The 20,111-nt window shown below is 51.3% G+C and overlaps 3 protein-coding genes across 11 annotated transcripts; 2 read left to right on the top strand and 1 right to left on the bottom strand.

The window, feature by feature from the left end:
- Positions 1 to 3,469: 3,469 nt before the first annotated feature.
- SLC51B (solute carrier family 51 subunit beta) lies at positions 3,470 to 10,228 on the top strand. Of its 2 annotated transcripts, none has more exons than XM_038147428.1 (5): positions 3,470 to 3,605; positions 6,955 to 7,054; positions 7,708 to 7,848; positions 8,272 to 8,362; positions 9,091 to 10,228. In XM_038147428.1, exons 2-5 carry the CDS (start codon positions 7,015 to 7,017, stop codon positions 9,308 to 9,310), a joined length of 492 nt encoding a protein of 163 aa, XP_038003356.1. In that variant the 5' UTR covers positions 3,470 to 3,605; positions 6,955 to 7,014; the 3' UTR covers positions 9,311 to 10,228. The 2 variants fall into 2 exon arrangements, with proteins under 2 accessions (XP_038003356.1, XP_038003357.1); XM_038147429.1 differs by having other exon boundaries at positions 6,937 to 7,054.
- On the bottom strand, positions 3,542 to 20,041 carry RASL12 (RAS like family 12). Of its 7 annotated transcripts, XR_005258173.1 has the most exons (9): positions 14,393 to 14,530; positions 13,410 to 13,526; positions 13,268 to 13,324; positions 12,132 to 12,205; positions 11,859 to 12,049; positions 8,931 to 9,084; positions 5,504 to 5,643; positions 4,480 to 5,414; positions 3,542 to 3,668 (listed from the first exon to the last, which is right to left on the bottom strand). XR_005258173.1 is itself a non-coding variant. In XM_038147425.1 (8 exons), the coding sequence occupies exons 2-8, from the start codon at positions 13,516 to 13,518 to the stop codon at positions 5,381 to 5,383; spliced, it is 759 nt and encodes a 252-aa protein (XP_038003353.1). In that variant the 5' UTR covers positions 13,519 to 13,526; positions 14,393 to 14,530; the 3' UTR covers positions 3,612 to 5,380. The 7 variants fall into 7 exon arrangements, 6 of the variants coding, with proteins under 6 accessions (XP_038003353.1, XP_038003355.1, XP_038003350.1 ...); XM_038147425.1 differs by having other exon boundaries at positions 3,612 to 5,414; XM_038147427.1 differs by lacking the exons at positions 3,542 to 3,668; positions 4,480 to 5,414; positions 5,504 to 5,643 and having other exon boundaries at positions 8,369 to 9,084; positions 14,393 to 14,667.
- KBTBD13 (kelch repeat and BTB domain containing 13) lies at positions 15,886 to 18,145 on the top strand. Of its 2 annotated transcripts, XM_038147413.1 has the most exons (2): positions 15,886 to 16,068; positions 16,309 to 18,145. In XM_038147413.1, exons 1-2 carry the CDS (start codon positions 16,024 to 16,026, stop codon positions 17,404 to 17,406), a joined length of 1,143 nt encoding a protein of 380 aa, XP_038003341.1. In that variant the 5' UTR covers positions 15,886 to 16,023; the 3' UTR covers positions 17,407 to 18,145. The 2 variants fall into 2 exon arrangements, with proteins under 2 accessions (XP_038003341.1, XP_038003340.1); XM_038147412.1 differs by having other exon boundaries at positions 15,886 to 18,144.
- Positions 20,042 to 20,111: the final 70 nt, after the last annotated feature.

Genomic DNA, 20,111 nt, shown 5'->3' with positions numbered 1-20,111 from the left:
CATTCTTTCCCCCCATGGGAAGATGGCTTATTTGTGTAGCTTTTAATGTAAATCACATACACAAATTCCCTGCACATCTAAATCACAGTCTATCCTACAATCTTTGACACTAGGAATTTCTGCAGCATGGAGTGTGAGAATCTATAAATATCCTATATGCCTGTAGAAATATGTAAATTACTTGGAAAATGGATGGCAGAATTTTATGTCGGATACATGAGGGAAGGATCAATAAAAAAGTGAAATTTTGTGCTGCACTAAGCAGTGCTGTATATATTCCTTCCCTTTTTCATATCTGTTTGCTCATCATTAGGGTTTTCTTCTCTCAGACATTGAAGATGCCATTGTCTCCTGTGGTGATAATAAGGAGAAAAGAATGAAAAATTGCTGAAAAAAAGAGTCAGGCCGTCCTAACTGGGGTGCTTACATTCCTGCACCCTGAGAAAAGGATAATATGGTAACAAATACTGAGGTAATTTCCTAATCAGTATGCAAAAATCAAATGCTTACAATTCTCTATTAACTGAGGAGTCCCATGAAAGCACTTAGTTTAGTCACAGGCAGTACACTTTAACTCTGGTCACCTCATCTTAGTGCATAAAGGAAAGGTTATAGTAAAAATAAAATATAAACAAGAGGCTAGCAAGGATGAAGGAATGGCTTGTGCTTGAGAAGAGATTAAAGCTCCCAGCATGGTTCATGTTGGAAGGTGGCTTGGAAAGAAGGGAAGGTGAACAGTCTGACTTATCATAAACAGGGAACAATTTGCGATTGCACAATAACTAAGTGATTACAGACACTCATGTCTGTCAGGCCCCAAACACGAGGAGCACTGTTCAGCACAGAGTGTAATTTCAGGCCTTATCTCAGATGGTGAAAAATCTGACCTCATAATAGCTCAGATGCTGAAAAATACTCATGGTTTCCAGAGGCAGTGAGGTAGATTGCTGGAAGAAAGGCCAGAAGGAGATGTCCTGTGTGGTGACCGCAAATACCAGTTCTCTGAGGTCTTGGGTGAAGCCCTGGATTTGTCACCAACACATCAGAAAGGCCAGGTATGTACGTGTATGTCTGGATTGCCCAAAAGTTGTGAGTTTGAACCCAGAATCCAGCTGCTGCTTGGTGTTAATTTCCAGGTATAAGATCCAGGCACTGAACATGTCATTGGCACCGTGTGTTGAGTTTCACCTGCTGTTCCTCCAGGACTTAAGCCCAGAGATGGATTCTCACTTCTGGCTGTAGTTAAGTCTCCTGGAAATGCTGTAACTCCATGCTGAACTTTTGCCAGACAGATGCACAAAGTGATTAAAGTTTCATTTGCAGTGAGTTTTTGAAGTGGACTTAAATTCCCTCCAGTACACTTTCTCCCACGTTATTCATCCTTGGCTCTGCTGTGACAGCACATTTCAAACACATTATGGCTGTTATTCATTATTATGCCGTTGACGCAGTGTTCGTGAATTTTAACTGAAGATTTATTTTTATATAAATTTTTTCAGAATGAAAGCAACTATCTGATTGTTTCACAAAAATAAAATAAAAAAATCTGGCTTTCCTGCTGCATTTGAACTCCGCTTTTGTACATGGAAAGAAAAAAACCTCCAACCCTGAATGTTTAGTTATTCTGTAACCAGGCATTTCAGGTCAAAGACACTGAAGGGATCAAAAAAGATAAGCAAAATTAAAACACCAAGGTCAGACAAATTCTTCCCAAGAGTAGTGAAGACAAATCCGAGGAGGAAACAGAACACAAATCAGATCTTATCTGATCTTATCTCCACTTTGCTTCCTGGCCAAAGACGCTGAAAGTGTCTCCAAGAAGTAAAAAGATATCTTGCATTAACCAGTGCCAGTGTTGTCAGGAGAGACACAGCATCAAACACACCCTCGCTGGAAAGGAGCACTCCTGAGCAGGTTTGTGGTTCTCTGGAAAAGGAGAGGATTACTGGGCACAAGAGCCAACTCTAACCAGTGGGGAACTGGTTTCATTTCCATGTACATCATGCTGAGTCCTAAACATATCTCAGCCACCTACCTGCATCCTGACCCTAGATATTTACATCAAGCCATGTAGAAAATGGGATGAAAAGGAACCTTCTGGGGTTTTGCAGTCACCATCCTTATGTTACAGTCACCTCTTCACCATGGCCAGTGTCTCCATCTGTTTACTCAGAAACTGTTCTGCGAGGGCCAAGTGTCTTCTTTGAGCTTTCCCAAGGCCAGAGGATTTGATTGTGAGACCACTTACTGTTCTATCCCTGTGCACCCTGGCAAAAAAAAGCTCCCAAAGATGCTAGAAAAATGTTCCCCACACTGGTGGCACTTCTAAAAAGATCCAGCTGGAACTGAGAAGGAAAGACAGCACGATATACCATGTGGTGGGATGTCCAGCCTGGACATGCCTCCAGCAGCAGGGAGCAGCTCTTGTTTCCTGGGGGATGCATTTCTGAGCTCTCATCGCTGCCAGGCCAGGGCTGAGCAGTGAAACATCTCTGTTTGGGGAGCACACATTTCCTGGGTGATATTTCACAGGGGCTGCCCAGGGAAACTCTGGATGTGAGATGGGATTCAAAGGATTAATCACAATTAACAATTAACATTGAACAAAGCTTCAATGCCAAAGATCATAGAATCATAGAATGGCCTGGGTTGGAAGGGACCATAAAGATCATCTCATTCCAATACCCTTGCCATGGGCAGGGACACCTTCCACTAGACTAGATTGCTCCAAGCCCTGTCAAACATGGCCTTGAGCACTTTATTTCAAGCTGAAAACCACCAAGAACAGGACAAACATACGGATACTATACCTACCAGCTGGAGCTCACCAGAGCTAACCAGAGCTAGCTGTGTGTCCCAAGCCCATTGGTGAGGTGCATCTCTCTTGCTTTGCAGTGTGCAGCTCCATCCATGAATCAGGTAGTTCAGGGGGGAGGAATCCTCCTTTCCCAATGTGGCTGTCACAAAAAGTAGCGCATCAGTCTGCAGAGTCTCTTAGCAGATTATTGACTTAGCCAGGGATTACCAGTACCTGTGAAACTGGGATGGCAAAATCTCTGACTGGTGCTTCAAGCTTTGCATGCAATGTTGTTTTCTCTGGTAAGATGCTCTGACAGCCTTAGAGTGGCCATTCCTTTAAAAATGAAGAAGAAAAAAAAGGAGAATATCTGCTTTATCAGGACGTGTTTCCTGTACGTAATGAGGACTGAGCCAAGCAGAGTGAACATTATCATTTATTTTAACTGAAGAGTAACTTATTACTGAGTGTCATTCTACTCAGCGTGCTCTTTTAATACTGATTATGCCAATAACTTGAGCAAATAAACTGGAAGTTGCTACAGCTCACTCTTTGGCAAAAGGTCATTCACCTCGTGCTGTAAATGGTCCCACTAAAGAGGTGTGTTTTTCCAGGGGCTGGAGTGTACCTCACCTGTTGAACTGGCCTTCACACATGACTCAGGAGCAGAGTGAATCACAGCTCACAGCATACCCAGAGCGAGCACAGGGAGCCTTGTATTACCACGGTGCTCAGAGGAGATGTCTTCGTATAACAGGGCTTAAAGAAGAAATGTAGCTTCCTCCCTGCTGGGAACTCCACGTTTCTGGTGAGTTAGCAGAGATTAACGGGCATTCCTGCTGCACTGGCTGCTGGGTTAATTTATAGCTATCTGTAAAGAAAGGATTATTTATTTATTCCAGTTAGAAAGCTTGAATCCTTGGGAATTTTAAGTGAAGGCAGACTTTTTAAGGAGAGACTGTCTGAATGGCGAGTAAGAAGCAGGCTGAGGTAACTCCTGCATATTAAAGCAGTCAAAGGAAAATGTGTAATATAACTTAGATTTTCTCTTTAGCTTTTTACTTTATAGAGGTTAAAAAATAGCACAGACTGCCTTCTTGCCTTATTATTTTAAATATTAAACAATTCCTTGTGTTCCTTAATGGAGCTCAGACCTTAATGTACCTTTATAAACCATACCATCCATTTGTATGTCTGTGGTGTGACATTGTATAGATATCCTCTATGAATCCCAAAGACAGGACATCCCACTTTAATCCTGTATTTGAAATAACTGACCCATTTTAACACAATCTGTTAAGATAGGACAACCACCAGAGAGAGAGAGTCTGGATGCAACTCTGGAGAGCTCTAAATGCATTGTCCCATGCTGTGTAGTGAGTTTTGAATACAGAGCCCAGAGGGACATTATCATCTCAACAGAAGCTGTACTTGATGGTCTTTCCAAAAGATATTCCCCCATCTTTACTTAAACCAGTATAATACATATCTAAAGACTTCTCATTTGCAGAATGAGGGCAAAATGTGGCTTGGTGAGCAGCCATGAATATCAGAGCTGACAAAAACCAAGCACAGGTGGATTCACAGCACCACATGTGGCTGGGAAGAGTCCACGTGCAGCTGTGGACATGTGTGTTCCTATGTTCCCACATGGCACAGCCCCCTTGCTGGATTATGCCAACCTTTAGAGCACCAATCCCTCAGCTCTGCCTTCTGCGTGGGATATGTGTCAGATCTTCAAGGGCTTCCATTATGAGAAAGGTTTTTACCACTGAAGTGCTGGGATCAATGCACAGAGCAAAAAGCAGTCCCTTGACATTTTCCTGTAATATCTTGAGATTTCACTGAATGCTAGCAAAGTCCACAGATCCACAGAAGTATTTGAAATAGCATTGTTGTGTGACTCTTTGTTCCTGAAATATGTAATACTGTACAGATTTTGCAGCTTTTGATGTTAAAATCCCATTTGCAAGAAGAAAGAAATTACAAAAACTTTCAGGAGTCAATATAAACTCAAAATAACACAGGTAAAATGTTTCTTGAGAGGCACTGGCCTCTTTGTTCTTTCTGCCTCCTTCCATATGAGCACAGAATGCATGAGCTGTCTCTCATTTGAGCTTCCCCTGTTGTAGCCAAGCTGGGAAGCAACCTCAGAAGGGTCTTGGGTGCCTTCAGAGGGACAGGAGACCAAAGTGCACACTCGGAGTTGCAGAGGCCTGGATCTAAGGGCTCATCCCTGTCCATCAGCCACCAGAGTCACTGCTGAGATGCAGGCAGGCAGGGGAGCAGTGGGGAAGAACATCCCCCACGCTGTCCCAGCTGGTCTTGTGGAGCAGTTCTTGCCCACTTTGGGATGTGGGCAGCAGGGCAGAGCAGCTGCGTGGGGGAGGCTGGAGGAGATGCCTTTAACAGTCTCTTCCAGGCTGGAAGATCCAAACTCCTTGGAACATGTCCAGCCCAACTGTGGGAGTCACTGTTTCCTTACTGGGGAAGCTGGCGGTTTAGGCAGAATTCTACTCAGGCTCCACTGGAGTAGGCATACTGACCTGAGAACACTTTGTTTTGTAGCTTTGATGAATGAAACTAATTTTGCTGATGTGATTTAGATGTAAAGGATCTGTAAAATAACAGAAGTTTCCCTTAAAGTCTTTTACTTAAATGTCCTGTTAATGCACAATAAGGGTCCATTCTGCTGCTGTGTTTTACCTGCAAAGTTCTGGCCTCCCATATCTGGGGATATTTGGCTGCGGGTCACTACTTGATGAAGTCGCGAAGTACTTCCAGCAGCTTTCCAGCATCCCTGCTGTGCACAGACACCAGGAGGTAACCCACAGCTTATGAAACACCTTAAGGGAAAATCAGCAACATGCTTGTCAAATATCCCTCTTCGAGCCAATGATTACTCAGAAGCCTTGCACAGCAAGATTTAACACATTCAAGTGCCACTTCTTATTAGGGTGTAGCTGACTTGTAACTCATTTTCATTGGCACCACGGCCTTATTTCCTCCTTTGTGAGGGGTGATCCATGTGAATAAGCTAAAGGTTACCTGGACGGAAGAGTAATTGGCACACCTAACTGCAGGGAGCAGCTTTACCCGTATTTTCTGAAATACACAAAGTGGGCCACGTATTTGAGAGTCCCCTCCTCAAAGAATTGCTAGCAGGTGGTTTTCTGGCAGCAGGGCCTGCATGCCTGGTTAGCTATAAAACGTGAACTTTGAATTGTGAAGACATTGAGAATGGGGGGGAAAATAGTAGCAATCATTAGGTCTATAACCGACGGGACAAATGCTTCCCTGAGGAGTCAGCAGCAGCATTGTTGACACGCCTGGCATAGTGGAACATGCTTGTGAGCGAGTTTCAGACAGCACCAGGCCACACAGCAAAGGCAGGTAAAAGCTGGGAGTATCAGACTGTCATAAAAATCTTCACATAATAATTAATGGACTGTGGGGCCAGAATGTCTGAGGGATGCATGTGTGTTGTGGTGGATGCCAGTGGGTGATGGCCAGCGAGCAGCGGGCTGGGGAGAGCCACCTCAACATCTCACCAACTCACAGCGGACAGCCAGGAACCCCTGCTCAGGGCAGGTCCCTTCGAAGGACGCTGAAGAAGTAATTTGGAGAAGCAGCCATAAAAGTTGGATCGATGCCACTAATAAATGAGGGACTAAAGGTCAAGGAGGACTTTCTGTTTCCCTGAGGGATGGGAAACACTGTAGCCTCAATGGCAAGCCAGCCTTGCCTCCTCTTGGAGCTCAGCCTTCCACTTCCTCATCTCCACACCCATATTCTGCCACCCATGGGTTGGCAATAGGTAACCACATGCAAAGTATATGTTCTCTTGGGATTATGGCAGGGGAGGAAGCAGGGAAGTTTTGTTAGTTGGGGAGAGGCTGGCTCACAGCAGCTGAGCTCACATTTGTACAGGTTCACCTCGGCAAGGGGTCCAACCCGGGCAGCAGATGCCGTGCCAGACCCCCTCTGCTGTCACCTTGGTGGCCCAGGGATTTCTGCACCCTGTCCTGGCAGGTCAGACTCACATTCTCTGGAGGAAACAGATGCTGGGGCACATGAGATCCCTTCTCTGAAAACAGCTGGAGTAGGGAGGAGAATCAGCTTCTCACTCAACTCCTTAGTCTCTCTGTCTTTTGCAGGCATCTCCACACTGAAGAAATACTGTGAAGGTGTGATCCATTCCATCTGCATATACAAATATGAAGTTCTTCTGGATAATCCCATTTTTCGTGCTGCAAGGTAGAGTCTTGGCTTAAAGGATAATAGTAGGTCACATGTGCAAAGACTTTAACTTCCTGGAAATACAGTTTTTTTCTTTCTTTCCTGCTATGGGGCTATTTTCCTCAGTATACACCAGCAGCCAAGGAAAAAGTTACACCCCAGTTTCAGAACTGGGTGTCATTCCCATCTGCATTCTGTGTGTATGTTCTGTGCTTGGGGTTGGCCACACTTACATGTTGGTTTCTTTGCAGACACTAAGGCTTTTCTGATAAAAATTGCTAGTCAAGCTGTGTATACAAGCCAGCCTGATAAATAAGAATATCTTGCTGGAGGACTGCAGTCCAGAGTTACATTTCCAGGACTGATCTTGGCAAGGCAACTCTTTGGTGAATTGTGGCACACGGAGCTGCCTCTCCTTGGTGGGAGATGGCGAATGTGGAAAGGCCCTATCAGCATTCTGAAGTCTTTGCAGCCCTGCTGTCTCACCATAGTGGGGTCTACAGCCAAAAACACTCTCCACTTCTCCGTGCATGAGATAGGCTGTGCACTCAGGGCTGTGTTCTGCCTGCTTGGGGAGACATGCTGGGCAACCCTGGGAGCGAAGGAGAAGGTCACCTCCAATCTGAAGGGCTGCAGTGAGTGACTATTGCATCTTTCTCTTTCCACCACAGCTCAGGCAGAGCACAAGTACCTCCCAACCACTCAGGCCAGCACACACGTGAACGAGCACACAACAGGCAACGTAACCCTTCCACTGGGCTTGGAACTGGAACAGCTGGAGGAGCTGCTCTGGTTCTTCCGCAGAGAAGACCGTAAGTCCCGTTGGTGTTCCTGGGCTGAGACACAGTCCTTGGCTGTTAACTTTCTTGCCTAACAGAGATGCCTGAGGGCACTGCCCTGAGGAGGTGATTTACCCCAGACACACAAACCCTCCATCTTGCCTCTGGAATAAGCAGGCCATAGGTGAAGATAGGCTGGAGGCTTTGCTGAGATAGTGTCTCTGGGGTTCAGCCTCTTTCCAGGCAGGGCATGCCAAGAGAGCAAAGGTCTCCTGTGATTTTGGCAGGGTGGAGGGAGCAGATTGACATAGCAGCAGGTCAGCGTCATGAGGATCAACTTCAAAGACACAAAAATCAAGGACAGAGCATCTTGGGTGTCCTCAGAAAACCCCTGGCCAGGCTCTATGGGTCACACTGTGCTGTGCCTGCTGACACTGCCTCTCTGCTTTCCTTCAGCCTCAACATGGAATTACTCCGTTCTTGCGCTGTCCCTCGCGACCATGATTTTGGGTCTCATTCTTCTGACCATTAACATCGTGCGAAACAGGTGAGACAGGAAAATCTTTTGGTGTGTGGTGGTGCCCTGAAAGCCTCCCAGGCAAACAGACACAGGGGTATGGCATGGCAGGACAAAGCCTGAGTGATGGGGAGAAGAGCAAACTCCCTTTGAACCATTTTTTGTTATAAAACCTTGCCTGCTCGCTTTGTGTCAATTGGGACAAGCCCCTTCTCTGGGCCCTGCATCGAATAAAGGTGTGCCCAGCTCTGCCCAGCCCAGCAGGGCTGCTGGCAGGGAAGTGATGGTAACCGTGATGTGAGGTGCTCTCCCCTAAGTACAGGGGCTCTGGAGCAAGACTCCCAGCCTTTCCCCATCCACATCCCCACACATTTTCCTGATGGCTGCACACCCCCACAGCTGAGGAGCAACTCGCTGTTTGCTAGGGCACGAAAACAGCACTGTGTCAGAGCTGCTGTCTTCAGACAGGAGAAGAGCCAACTGCCTCGCTCTCCCTCTAGTGATGGCTGGCTGTGTGCTGCTCCTGGCGTCAGGAGCTGGGTGCTCTCCAAGTGTGAATCCCACAGCTGTGTGTGCTCAAACACTTCAGAGCACTTACCTGGCACAGCTCACCTGGCGGCGTTTGTCCACAAGCAGCCGGCGTGTTCCAGGAGCACGGTGTAAATTGATGGCTGTGACCCTCACCAGGGTTGGTGCCCTCAGATGTGGGCTGGCCTTGCTGCTTCACTCTGTGTGTCCTTGTTGTGCCTTCCCTGCAGGAAAAGGAAGACCCTCGTGAATGGAGAAACAGCACAGACCACACAAGAGGCTGACCTTGATGCCAAGCAAGCCCTGATGCCTGTGCAGGAATACAACCTGGCTGAGCCACTAAAGCAGCAGCCAGGGCCCCAGGACCAGAGACCAGGGGACGTGATGGTCCAGTGGAAGGATGGGACTGTCACATCCCTGTACACAGAGATGTCTGAGGAGGCCATATAGTGGCAGCTGAAGTCAGCCCATTTAGGCCTTAAGGAAGGTATCAGAATGTCTCAATTCACAGGGGTGCAAGTTTAAAAATGCAGTTTAGCCTGGAGAAAGAAAAGTGTGAAACAAGAAAGCAGCAGAGTTGCATCTGCAGGAGGGACCCTGGGCTCAGCACCTGCCTGGCTGGTGTTCCCCCACTGCTCTGGCTGCTTCCAGCCTTCCCTCCAGTGCCAGCTTCATCTCCTCCCTCAGGTGCTGCAAAGAGGTTTGGCCTGAGCCAGGGAAGTAAGTGGGAAGCTTGGCCTGCAGTCAGCCAGGGAAAGCACCATCACTTCCCATCAGGAAAACAGCAACACTGAAGCTGAGACATTTTTAATTCTTTTCAGAATCCTCTTTATTAAAATACTTTCCAAAGTGGTTGATCAAAATTGAATCTCTCTGTCAGTAAGGTCATATATATATATTTATATGGCTATATGTACAAATATACACATGGATATTTTACTCTGCAAAGTAACTGCAACTCCAGGGAGAAGCAGAACATTTAATCTGATAGAGCACCTGAAACCAAACATCCAGCCCTTGAGCCTGGCTCAGGCACAGGTAGAGCCTGGTCTGCTCCAGGATTCCCTTTGTGTCCTTCACTGGGCACGCGTAGAAGCCATGAAATAATTTAGGACATTATTGGAAGTACATCAGTCTTTTAAACACAGGCTTTGCAGACTATGTCCTTGTCAGCAAAGCATCGCTTTGCAAAGCCTTTGGAAAGGGATGATATAGTGTAAAAGTTGAGCAAAAAAGCAGCAATTTTGGTGTGACTTAGCTTGATGTGTGAGTATCAGTTACAGGCCACCTGAGGCCTTTAAGCAGCTGAAACATTATCTGCACCTTTTTTATCTGGATTTAAAAAAAAATAAAAATTCCTCCTACTTATTGCTTAGTCGGGGATCTGTGGGATGAACGAGATGGGTGCCTCCATGCTGGATTAATGATTAGTTCCTCATTCCTGTCTCCTGTAGTTGTGGGCCAGGTCCCCAAGCTGGCTGGTGGCCGTGGGGCTGGCCCTTCCCCTCCCAATGGTATCCACAGCTCTGGCTCCTCTGGAACCTGCTGCATCCTCACAGAAAACTGGGCTGGCCCCAGGGCAGTGGCAGGACAGGGTGCAAACACCACAGCAGCACCGGGCAGGGGCAGGCAGAGCGATGCCACAGCCCACGTCAGACCCTTGGCACTTCGCCTGCTCGCCAAGTTGCCACTGCTGGCTTTGCCCTGGCACGGAGACCAGGGCCACCATCTGCCAGCGGCTGCTGCAGTGCCTGTGAGTCCATCATGGAAGGTCCCAGCTCCTGTGGAGCTGGGGGAATGGATGAGGGTCTCTGTCCTCCCTCCCTGCAGCCCACAGGGACGCATCCTAAAATATCTTGAAGCCTTTCAGCAAGGTGAGCGTGGGAGCCTTCCTTTTGCTCTGAGCCCGCGAGGACTTGACGGTGACCAGCTTGGCCTGGGCCACCGAGGGCATCTCCTTGTAGTTGACGGGGGAGAGGGTGTTGAAGGTGCAGGTGGCCAAGCTGTGCTGGGTGGGCAGGGCCACCGGCGTGGCCACGGGCGGGCAGGGCCGCTCCTCGGAGATGAAGAGTGGCCGCACGGGGAGGTTCCACTCTGCCTGGCGCCGCACCTCCCGCACGGCCTCGTGGAAGACGTGCTGCACCCGAGCGAAGTCCTGGCATGCCGACACCTCATGGAAGAGGCACCCGAACCTGCTGGCGAGGGACATCCCTTCTGCTGAGAGCACCTGCCTGGCGAGAGCAGAGGGGATGGGTGCAGGATCCCTTGGGGCACGGTAAAAAGGTGCAGGTAATAGATCATGCATCCCACGCCTCCTTCCCAAAGAGCACCAAGGTAGCACCTGCCCATCCCTGCCCTGGGACAAGCAGGTACATGAATCCAAAAGAGTTCTGCCTTTCCCAAAATCCCAGAGTAATGGTCTCTTTGTGTCCCTGGGGAATCATACAGCTTCTCCTGTTAGGGATGTGTTCCAGGAACCCAGGGGTGGGTGTGATGACAGTGCACTGGGAAGCAGGGAGGAGGAGATGGGGCAGGTCCTTGCTGTGGGGAGGGGGATACCTCCATCCTGGGAGCACGAGGGCTCCAGCAATGCACGTGACTCAGGGGCCCGTGGGACCACAGAGCAGCACAAAAGGCCAGAAAAACATATTGGGCACATCCAGTCCTGGCAGTGGGGCTGGAACTGGAAGGCTCCAGGGAAAGGAAGGACATGTCCAGAGGGGCTCCTCTGGCTCAAGCCCTGCCAGGGATGGTGACGCTGCCTCACCACTCAGCCAAAAAACATCCTACTGAAAATACCAACGGGCTCAAAATAAACACATCAGCCCTCGGGCAGGAGAGCAGAAACTTCAGGGATGTGGGAGGATGTTGCAAATACTAATGGGGGTGGAAATACCCGTGAAGAATTCAGATTTGGGTTTTGCATCCCAGCAGGAGGGATGGGGATCTGTGAGCTCTCTCCCACGGGGAGCAGGCAGCCTTACCGCGTGCCCGGTACCTGTACTGCTCCATGTCCAGCTTGTTTCCCAGCAGGAGCACGGGGCAGCGGCGCTGGCAGCCCCGCGCGTGCAGGGCGAGCACTTCGAGGTAGCGCTGGCAGCCCTCGAAGCTCTTCCTGTTGTCGATGCTGTAGACAACCAGGAAGGCGCTGGCCCAGCACAGGTAGCGCTCGCAGTTCCCGGGGCCATCCTGGGGGGAAAGGAGTGCCTGAGCTGCAGTCCAGTCGTGGTCCAGCCGTGGTGCAGCTGGTCTCACACCCCCAGTGCCTCACCTGGTCAGCAGTGTCCATCACCTTCAAGAGCACAGGCTGCTGGTCCACCAGCTCCTCCGAGGAGTAGGTGTCCTCTGCAAGAAGAAGGGTGGTTGTGAGGATGGGCAGGCACATCCCGTCTTCTTCAATGCCAAGCAAAGCCCAGGGTGCTTGGGATACCATGGAAAAATTTCAGCCCTGATGAGGAGCATCCTCCACCAATGCCTCCCACCCTACTCCTTCCTGAGACATTATTTTGGGGGACTGGTGGTGATGTTGCTGGGCAAGCCTGGCTAAGAGTTATTTCTCTCCACGTGCTGCAAGTGTGGGCTCCCACAGGAGAAGGAGGGGAAGGAGCTTGGCACAACAATCGCTGCACCCAGGGCTCGGCCCTTATCTAAAAGCCATGGCCTGATGAGATAAAGCAAGCTGGGGGCTTGACATGGGATTATTTCCCAATAAATCAAGCGAGAGGAGCAGTCCTTTCTTTTGGAAGAAGAGCAGGCAGGGAGAGCCATTGAGCCATTCCCCCAGGAGAAAGATGCTTTCTTTGGGCCAGCTTTTAACGGATGTGTTTCGGAAAGGTTTTGACGTGGGAAGATGAAACCACATTCCCAAAAATATCTGAGGAAGAAAGGATTTATACTTCTTTCTAAGAGTCACTGAGTTATTAGGGGCTGGAGTTGGTCCTTGGACAAGGTCCATATCTCCTTAATGTCCCCGATAAATCATTTATGGTTCTTCCCCACAGCCTGGAGTCAGGCCTAGGAAAATAGTTATTAATTACTCAAATGAGTGGAAAAAAAAATGCCAAGAACTGCTCACTGCAAAACTCAGCCCCAGGGTCGCCTGCTGTGCACCCGTCCTCGTTTCCTCAGCCTTTTCCCTGCCCAACAGACATGAGATGCTCATCAAAGAGCCTCAAGAATTCAGCTTTTGGTTTTTTGGGGGCGAGGAGCCAACGTTCCCATGGGAAGTCCCCCCAGAGAGGGCACTGCTTTCACCTCTGTTTTCGCAGATGGTTTTGGGTCAAATCCAGCCCTTGTTGTTTTTTATATAATTTTGGGTGGGTTGTTTTTTCTTTCCCCTTACATGCCACATTCATGGGAAACGTGGGAGATGGGAAGGATGCTCCATGGGATAAGAAGGTGCCTTACCCAAGTTGGGATCATATTCACTGATGAACCTCTTGGTTAGAAACTTCACGGTCAGAGCTGCAGGAGGTGAAAGAGGCAGGTGAGGCAGGTGTCCCCTGACAGCACCCGGCAGCTCCCCGATGCCCTGCCCTGCCCATCTCACCTGACTTGCCGGCCCCTCTGCACCCCAGGATGGCCACGTTGCACTCGGGGAGGGGACTCTGGGGTGGCCGCTCGCTGCTGGCTCGGGGTTTGCCGAACATCGAGGACATCCTCGGTCCTGCGGGAGAGAGTAGGGGGAGATGGAGCATCCGCTGACACATCGGATGGGGACTTTCTCACTGCCTGGAGAAGTGCCCCAGCCTGGAGGGGAGAAGGGCTCAGCAGCACCAGGGTGGGAGATCCTCTCTCCTCCATCCGCATCCTGAGGCTGGCTGGCATCCTCATCCCACAGTGGCAGCCAGCACCCCACCGAAAGAGAAGAAGCCTCCAGCCCTCTGCCCACCCATCACACCCCAGAAAGAGAAGAGAAACGCAGCCTCCCACCTTAAAACCCACGGCCGGAGGGGACGCGGGGTTCTCCGTGAGCGCGGGGCCGGGGCAGCAGCGGCCCCTGCGCGGCCGGGGCTGCGATGAATGAGGCAGGCGGAGGCGAGCGCGGCTCCCGCTGCTCGGGCTCCAGCCAAACTCCTTGTAAGGAAAGCTGCCACGCCGCGGGGCTGGACACGCTGCCCCGGCCACCCCGAGGACGGTCCCCCCGGCGGAGCACACGCCGGCACCCCGAGCTGTCCCGGCTTAGGGCAGAGACCCCCAGGGCCGAGACCCGCCGTGCCTCGGCTTGGTGGCCACCTCGCCATGTCCCGGCACCTTCCTGAGCGCTCAGCTCCCCGCCGTGTCCCCAGCGAGCCCAAGCCTGGTCCCTCTGCCCTGGCTGAGGCCGGCGCACTCATCAGAGCTCCGGCAGGCAGGAGCAGCACCCGGAGCTGCCTGTCCAGCCACCCTGCGCGCCCCCTGCCCGCCTCCTTCGGACGCAATCAAGCACAGACACCTGCTGGTGCCGGCAGAGGCTTTCGAGGCAGAGAAATACCCTTTTCCCACCCAAAAGCCTCGGTCCCAAGAGGAAGAGGGAGCCCGGGGAGAACTCACCAGTGCCCGTACCGATCCATCAGCCGGCACCCAGTGGCTCTGAGCCCGAGTAGGTGGCGGAGGCTGAAGTCAGCGTTGTCATGGTGATCACAGCCGTTTGGGATGGGGACCACAGGATGCGGCCCCTGGGCCGGCCCCGAGGGACTGCGGGGGGGCCACGGCCGAGGCTGGGGGCCAAGGCTGCTCCGTGGCCATGCGGGGCTGCTGGGCCCTTGGGAATATTGCCCGTTAATACAGGCAGGATATTTTTAAACTCTCCCAAAATAGTCTGGGAGTGTGGAAGTCCCTGCAAGCCCCAGGGATGGGGAGGATGGGGATCACAGGGATAACTCCCCTGCGGAAGCAGAGCCCCTCTGAGGACCCTTTACTCAAGACCCCCTTCGGCCACAGGTCTAGGGTGCTTAAAAGCAATTGGAACTAAACATGGCATTTTAAGCTGGGTATCCATGAGGATCAGTGACAGTGGTACAAGTGCAAAACTCTTACATTCTCCCCTAAACTCGGATTTCTGGGGGAAGCTGCTGTGGCCATGATCCTGAGGCAACAGCTTTGCCATCGTGCACTGCCTGGAAAGTTCCCAGCTGCTGGGATGAGGGAGTTAAGGAGGGAGCAAAAAATAGACCTTCAACAGGATGAGCTGCTCAGGTTAAATTATTCATCAAAACATAACACCAGCTGCAAACTAATCACAGGTAGTGATGGGGAGATCCAGGAAGGAGCCCCCAAGTGAGCTCTGTTGTTAGCCTTCCTTGGCACCCCATGGCGGAGCTGAAATGGGATTTCTAGCCAGAAAAACCTGTGATTAGCACACAAACAAGTGATGTGCCACAAATAAGACTCTTCCTCACTGTCAAGCTCTGTGTCTGCAGTCAGTAAACAGGGGTTTATCTCTTCCCACAGACAGGTATTATGGGGAGCTGGGCAAGCCCTGAGGCTGGAGGAGAGGTTTTTGGTGAGAAGAGGTTGCTGCACTTCCTTTTTCTCACTGTGAGATCCCCAGGTGAAGCACAGGCTGGCTTTTGGCTCCTTGCAGCTGGGATGGATGTTGCAGATGCTGCTGCCATGGAGAGGGTCACAAAGGAAGGTCTCTCCCTGCCCATGGCAACACTTGAGGAACAGCCAAGCCCCTTTCCCATGGCCGAGCTGGGTGGCAATGAGATTTGCTGATGTTGTTTACCTCCCTGGGCTGTAAACTCCACGTTTTAAAGAAAAAAAAATATTGTGGCCAGATGTTCTTCCCAGCCATGTGAGCGTGTTGCCCTCCCCAGGCTGGGGACTGTTCTGTAGGGCATCATAAGGAAGATGCTTGAGAGTGGAGAAAGTAAAACCCCATTTCTCCTGAGTGGCTCCATGGGATGATCCAGGCACCTCTGCCGTGCCCAGTGCTGGCTGGTGACACTGGAACCCTGCCTGAGTCTGGGGGGGCAGCTGAGCCTGGTGGATGCCTTTGAAAGGCCCTGGTCACGAGCTCAGCTATCTTTAGCCCAAGGTATTTATATTACAAGGCCGCCGGGCAGTGCAGCAAAGGCATCAAAGGGTGGAGAAGGCCGGAGGGGGCTGTGCAGGGGCTCGGCACAGAGGGGCACTGGGTGCTCCCCCACCCCTGAAAGCTGCTGAGGTCCCAGGCGAGGATGACCCCAGAGGAGGAAGGTTCCCAGGCAGGACCCCCGGAGCGGGTGCGTATCCGGGTGGAGGAGCAGTCATTCTCAGTGGAGAAGTCCTTGCTGGTAGAGAGCAGTGAGTACTTCCGTGCCCTCTTCCGCTCGGGCATGAGGGAGAGCACGCAGGAGGAGATCAGGCTGGGGGAGCTGAGTGCAGCCGGGTTCCTCGCCATGCTGCGGGTGCTGGCGGGCGAGAGGCCCATCCTTGGCAGCGAGGAGACCTTCCAGGCAGTGGAATGTGCTGCCTTCCTGCAGGTGAAGCCCTTGGCCAAGTACTTGATTCACTCCATCAACTCTGACAACTGCATCCTGCTGTACCAAGCCGCTGCCATATTCGGCCTCCTGGATCTCTTCCACTGTGCCGCACTCTACATCAGGGACAGCTATGCTGAGCTGGAGGAGTACCTGGACTGCCTCTCCGACGACCTGCTGGCCTATGTGGAAGCCCTCCTACCCAGCACCTTTGTGGCAGTGGGAGCCCACACACCCACCTTTGAGTTCTTGGAGGATCTCTCCAGGACCATCTGCTACCTGGACGAGGAGACCAACACATGGAGGACGCTCTCCTGCCTTCCGCTGAGCGCCAGCACATTCCTAGCCGGCATGGCAACCATGGATAATAAGATCTACATCGTGGGTGGTGTCTATGGGGCCAACAAGCAGGTGGTGGAGAGCAGCTTCTGCTATGATGCTGATGCCAACACCTGGAGCGAGTTCCCCAGCCCTCACCAGCTGCGCTACGATGTCAGGCTGGTGGGCCACGAGGGCTACCTCTACGCCATCGGCGGCGAGTACAACAAGATCTCGCTCAAGTCCGTGGAGAGGTACGACCTGGCCTCCAGCACCTGGACGTTCGTCTCTGACCTGCCGCAACCGAGCACGGCAGCGCCCTGTGCCCAAGCCTTGGGACAGATCTTTGTTTGCTTGTGGCAGCCACTGGACACCACAGTCATCTATGAGTACGAGACCCAGCAAGACACGTGGCTTCCCGTCACCGAGCTCAAGCGGCACCAGAGCTATGGGCACTGCATGGTGGCCCATCGTGACAACCTCTACGTCATGCGCAATGGCCCCTACGACGACTTCTTGCGTTGTGTCATCGACTGCTTCAACCTGACGTCCCGGCAGTGGAGCGCCCTGCCCGGGCAGTTCATGAACAGCAAGGGAGCTCTCTTCACTGCCGTCGTCAGGGGTGACACCATCTACACTGTCAACAAAATGCTGACGCTCCTCTACTCCGTGGAAGAGGAGACCTGGAAGCAGAAGAAGGAGCGGGCAGGTTTTCCACGCAGCGGCTCCCTGCAGACCTTCCTCCTGCGGCTGCCCAGACGTGACCATGACATCGCGACGTAGCTGGTCCCCCATCCCATGTCAGGATGCTCTCCTTGCACGTGGCCTCAGCTCTGCACTCACTGCTCCCCTGGGCTCCTCTCCTCCTCCACAGAGCTGTGCTCAGGTCCAGGGATGCATCGTGTTGGACCTTGGAGGTGACATTAGACCCTGCCAGAGGAAAAGGGCAGCTGCTGTCTGCCTCTTCCTGCCCTGCACGGGCACAAAGTCCTGTCAGCCATGAGCTCACAAGCCAGCTGTGTGCGGGACATTGTGGCTTCAACAGAGGACAGATACCACAGAGATGCAAACATGTGATTTATTTATTCTCTGAGGGTGTTCAGTATTCCACCTCCTCCCTGCCTTGATGGAAAATCATTCATTACAGGCTGGAATTAAAAGGAAAGCTACAGAAAAGCTTCTCATTACTGTGTTTTTCATTTACTCTTGAGTTTGGGGTTTTTTCCTCCCATGCTTCTGAAGGAAAATACCTCCTAACAGGGATCTGTGTCAGGACTTGCTTCTGCCCCTGAATGCTTTTTCAGCTGTGGCTCAGTTTCAGAGCCTTACGTGGGAGTGCAGTTCCCAGAGCCCCGCACTCCCCTGGGAATTCTCTGTGGCTGCAGCGGGGTCCTGGTAGGAGGAGGGGAGATAGGGAGTGAGGAAAAGCAGCTCCTGGGCATCAGGTGCTTAATGTGCCAAGGGTTTTCTGGGACCTGGGAACCATCAATCACTCCCCTCAGGCCCCAGCACAGACCCAATGGGGTGGCAAGTGCTGGCTCTTACCAGAGACTTGCTTGAGCCAAGTCAGGGTCTTTTGAGGACATGGCAAAGCTTGGAAGTACGGAGAGTGCCAAAAGGGAATGAGGGCTAGGGAGCCATTACATGGTGATACCAGGCTTGCAGAGCTGCACAGCCAGAGGAGCTGTTCCCATCAGATCCCACTACCTGGTGTTGAGGGCTCACAGCCCTCAACACCAGCTCTAGGGATGTCTGGAGAGCACAGAGCTCCCCTTTGTGACCACGGACCAGGACAGCAGCAAACCCAGACCTTGGCTCAGCTGGTTTCCCATCCATGGGGCAGGCATTGGGCTGCCTGTGCTGTCCAGGCTGGGAGGGAGAGAAAGGGATACCAGCTGGGATGCCTCAAATAACTCCGCTGTTGATCCCCGCCAAGTTCTCAGCATTTTCAAAACAGTTCCCGCATTTGAGAATAAACCCACTCAACGCAACTGCAAACTAAAACAAACCAGAAGACCCCAGCTTGCACCCACAGCCAGATGGAAAACCACTGGATGTGCCTTGTCCCCATCTGCTCTCTGCCACTGGGCCAGGCCACCACCCCGATGTCACCCCTGAGGGGACTGCTGCCGGTGGAGCTGCAGGTCTGGCGGTGGCACAGGGGAGGCAGGGGACACTGAGAGACCTGTCCCAGCTCTGCACCGTGGGCACTGGGAGCTGAGCAGCATTGCAGTCCCCAGGTGGAATGTTACAGTAACCCATCAGATCAAATCACTGTCCCCTTCCCAGACAAAGCCAATTAACATTTCACAGAATTCACAGAATTCTGTGAATTAACATTTCACTTCATCTTCTCCTGAGAGCAGCACATGGAAACATGCTGCTTTAAAACAAATTTAAGCTGAACAAACAGCTTAAACATCCATTAAAATGAAGTTAAAATAATTCTGTTACTAAAATATTTATGTTGGGCTCCTGTAGCCAACCCTAGACCACAGAACTTGGCAGGCTCACTCCTTCCCTCCAGCTCTGACACCAAGTGATACAACCTCTTCCCCACCTCCAATGCTGCTTCTTGACAGTTCAGGGGTTTTCAAAGATATTTGTCAACAAAATGCAAGAGGTTTAAGATTTTAAATGTAGCACTTGAGGGAAAGTCTGAGTCTTGGCAGGCAGCTGAGTATGGCATGGATGCTCCCAAGAGCCATTTGTTGCATCCACCAATCCAGACTGTGATCCAGAAAGTAACACAAGATAATTTTAGGTGCCAAGGGAGGAAAAAAGATACATTTCTTACCTCTGCAAGAAACGATCCAAGGTCCAGGACTAAGCAAACCACTAAGGAGGGCGAGAAGCTGCTCAGCCTTTGCACAGTGAGTTGGCACGATGCTTCCAGTGTGCTTTGCTCCACCAGAATTCAGCACCGCTGGCACCAGCGCAGCACCCTTATCTTCCCCTTTCCATCCTCACGGTGTTTGCTCCGCCAAAGATCACAGTTCGAGGCGACGCGATCTGCCTAATCACAGCTTAACCTTTTGCAAGTCTCGTTTTTAAGGTGACATCATCTTGGCAAGGGGGAATGTAAGGAAAAGCTGTCTGTAGATGGACTTGCCTTATATGGGCCGTATCAAAAATAAAAGCTTGTATAACCAAGGGAAAGCAGGAGGAAAAACAGAGCTGGGAGTTCCAAAAAGAGCCTGTGAGCTCCCCAGGAATATCTCCCTAGGACATACAGAGTGCCACATTTTCCGTTTGAATGCCATTAAAGAAGAGCAGGAATAAAGCATCCTTGGGGATGGATGGGTCAACTCCCCCAAAACCTGGATGCCAAGTTTCCTTGCTGCATCCAGGCAAGAATCAATGCAGCCATGGAGAGCTGTACCTTCCTGTTGTTGTCTGGCACCCACCTGGAGATCCAGGGAGAAGGGACAAAGTGTTTTACCTTGATGGCAGCACATTGCGCTGGGAGACTGTTTGGAAGGGTACAA

This window comes from Motacilla alba, chromosome 10 (genome assembly GCF_015832195.1).
Source record: "Motacilla alba alba isolate MOTALB_02 chromosome 10, Motacilla_alba_V1.0_pri, whole genome shotgun sequence".
Classification (NCBI taxonomy): Eukaryota; Metazoa; Chordata; class Aves; order Passeriformes; family Motacillidae; genus Motacilla; species Motacilla alba.
This window is presented reverse-complemented; position numbering and strand designations above follow the sequence as displayed.

What these genes read in the sequence shown, in the direction of transcription:
- SLC51B (XM_038147428.1), top strand. Translation starts at nt 7,015, where the DNA reads ATGAAGTTCTTCTGGATAATCCCATTTTTCGTGCTGCAAG. An exon ending in CCCATTTTTCGTGCTGCAAG is followed by an intron (nt 7,055 to 7,707) that starts GTAGAGTCTTGG and finishes TTTCCACCACAG; the next exon opens with CTCAGGCAGAGCACAAGTAC. An exon ending in ATTAACATCGTGCGAAACAG is followed by an intron (nt 8,363 to 9,090) that starts GTGAGACAGGAA and finishes CCTTCCCTGCAG; the next exon opens with GAAAAGGAAGACCCTCGTGA.
- RASL12 (XM_038147422.1), bottom strand. Translation starts at nt 13,518, where the DNA reads ATGTCCTCGATGTTCGGCAAACCCCGAGCCAGCAGCGAGCGGCCACCC. An exon ending in CAGAGGGGCCGGCAAGTCAG is followed by an intron (nt 13,325 to 13,409) that starts GTGAGATGGGCA and finishes CACCTCCTGCAG; the next exon opens with CTCTGACCGTGAAGTTTCTA. An exon ending in TGAATATGATCCCAACTTGG is followed by an intron (nt 12,206 to 13,267) that starts GTAAGGCACCTT and finishes TTCTTCTTGCAG; the next exon opens with AGGACACCTACTCCTCGGAG.
- KBTBD13 (XM_038147412.1), top strand. Translation starts at nt 16,024, where the DNA reads ATGACCCCAGAGGAGGAAGGTTCCCAGGCAGGACCCCCGGAGCGGGTG.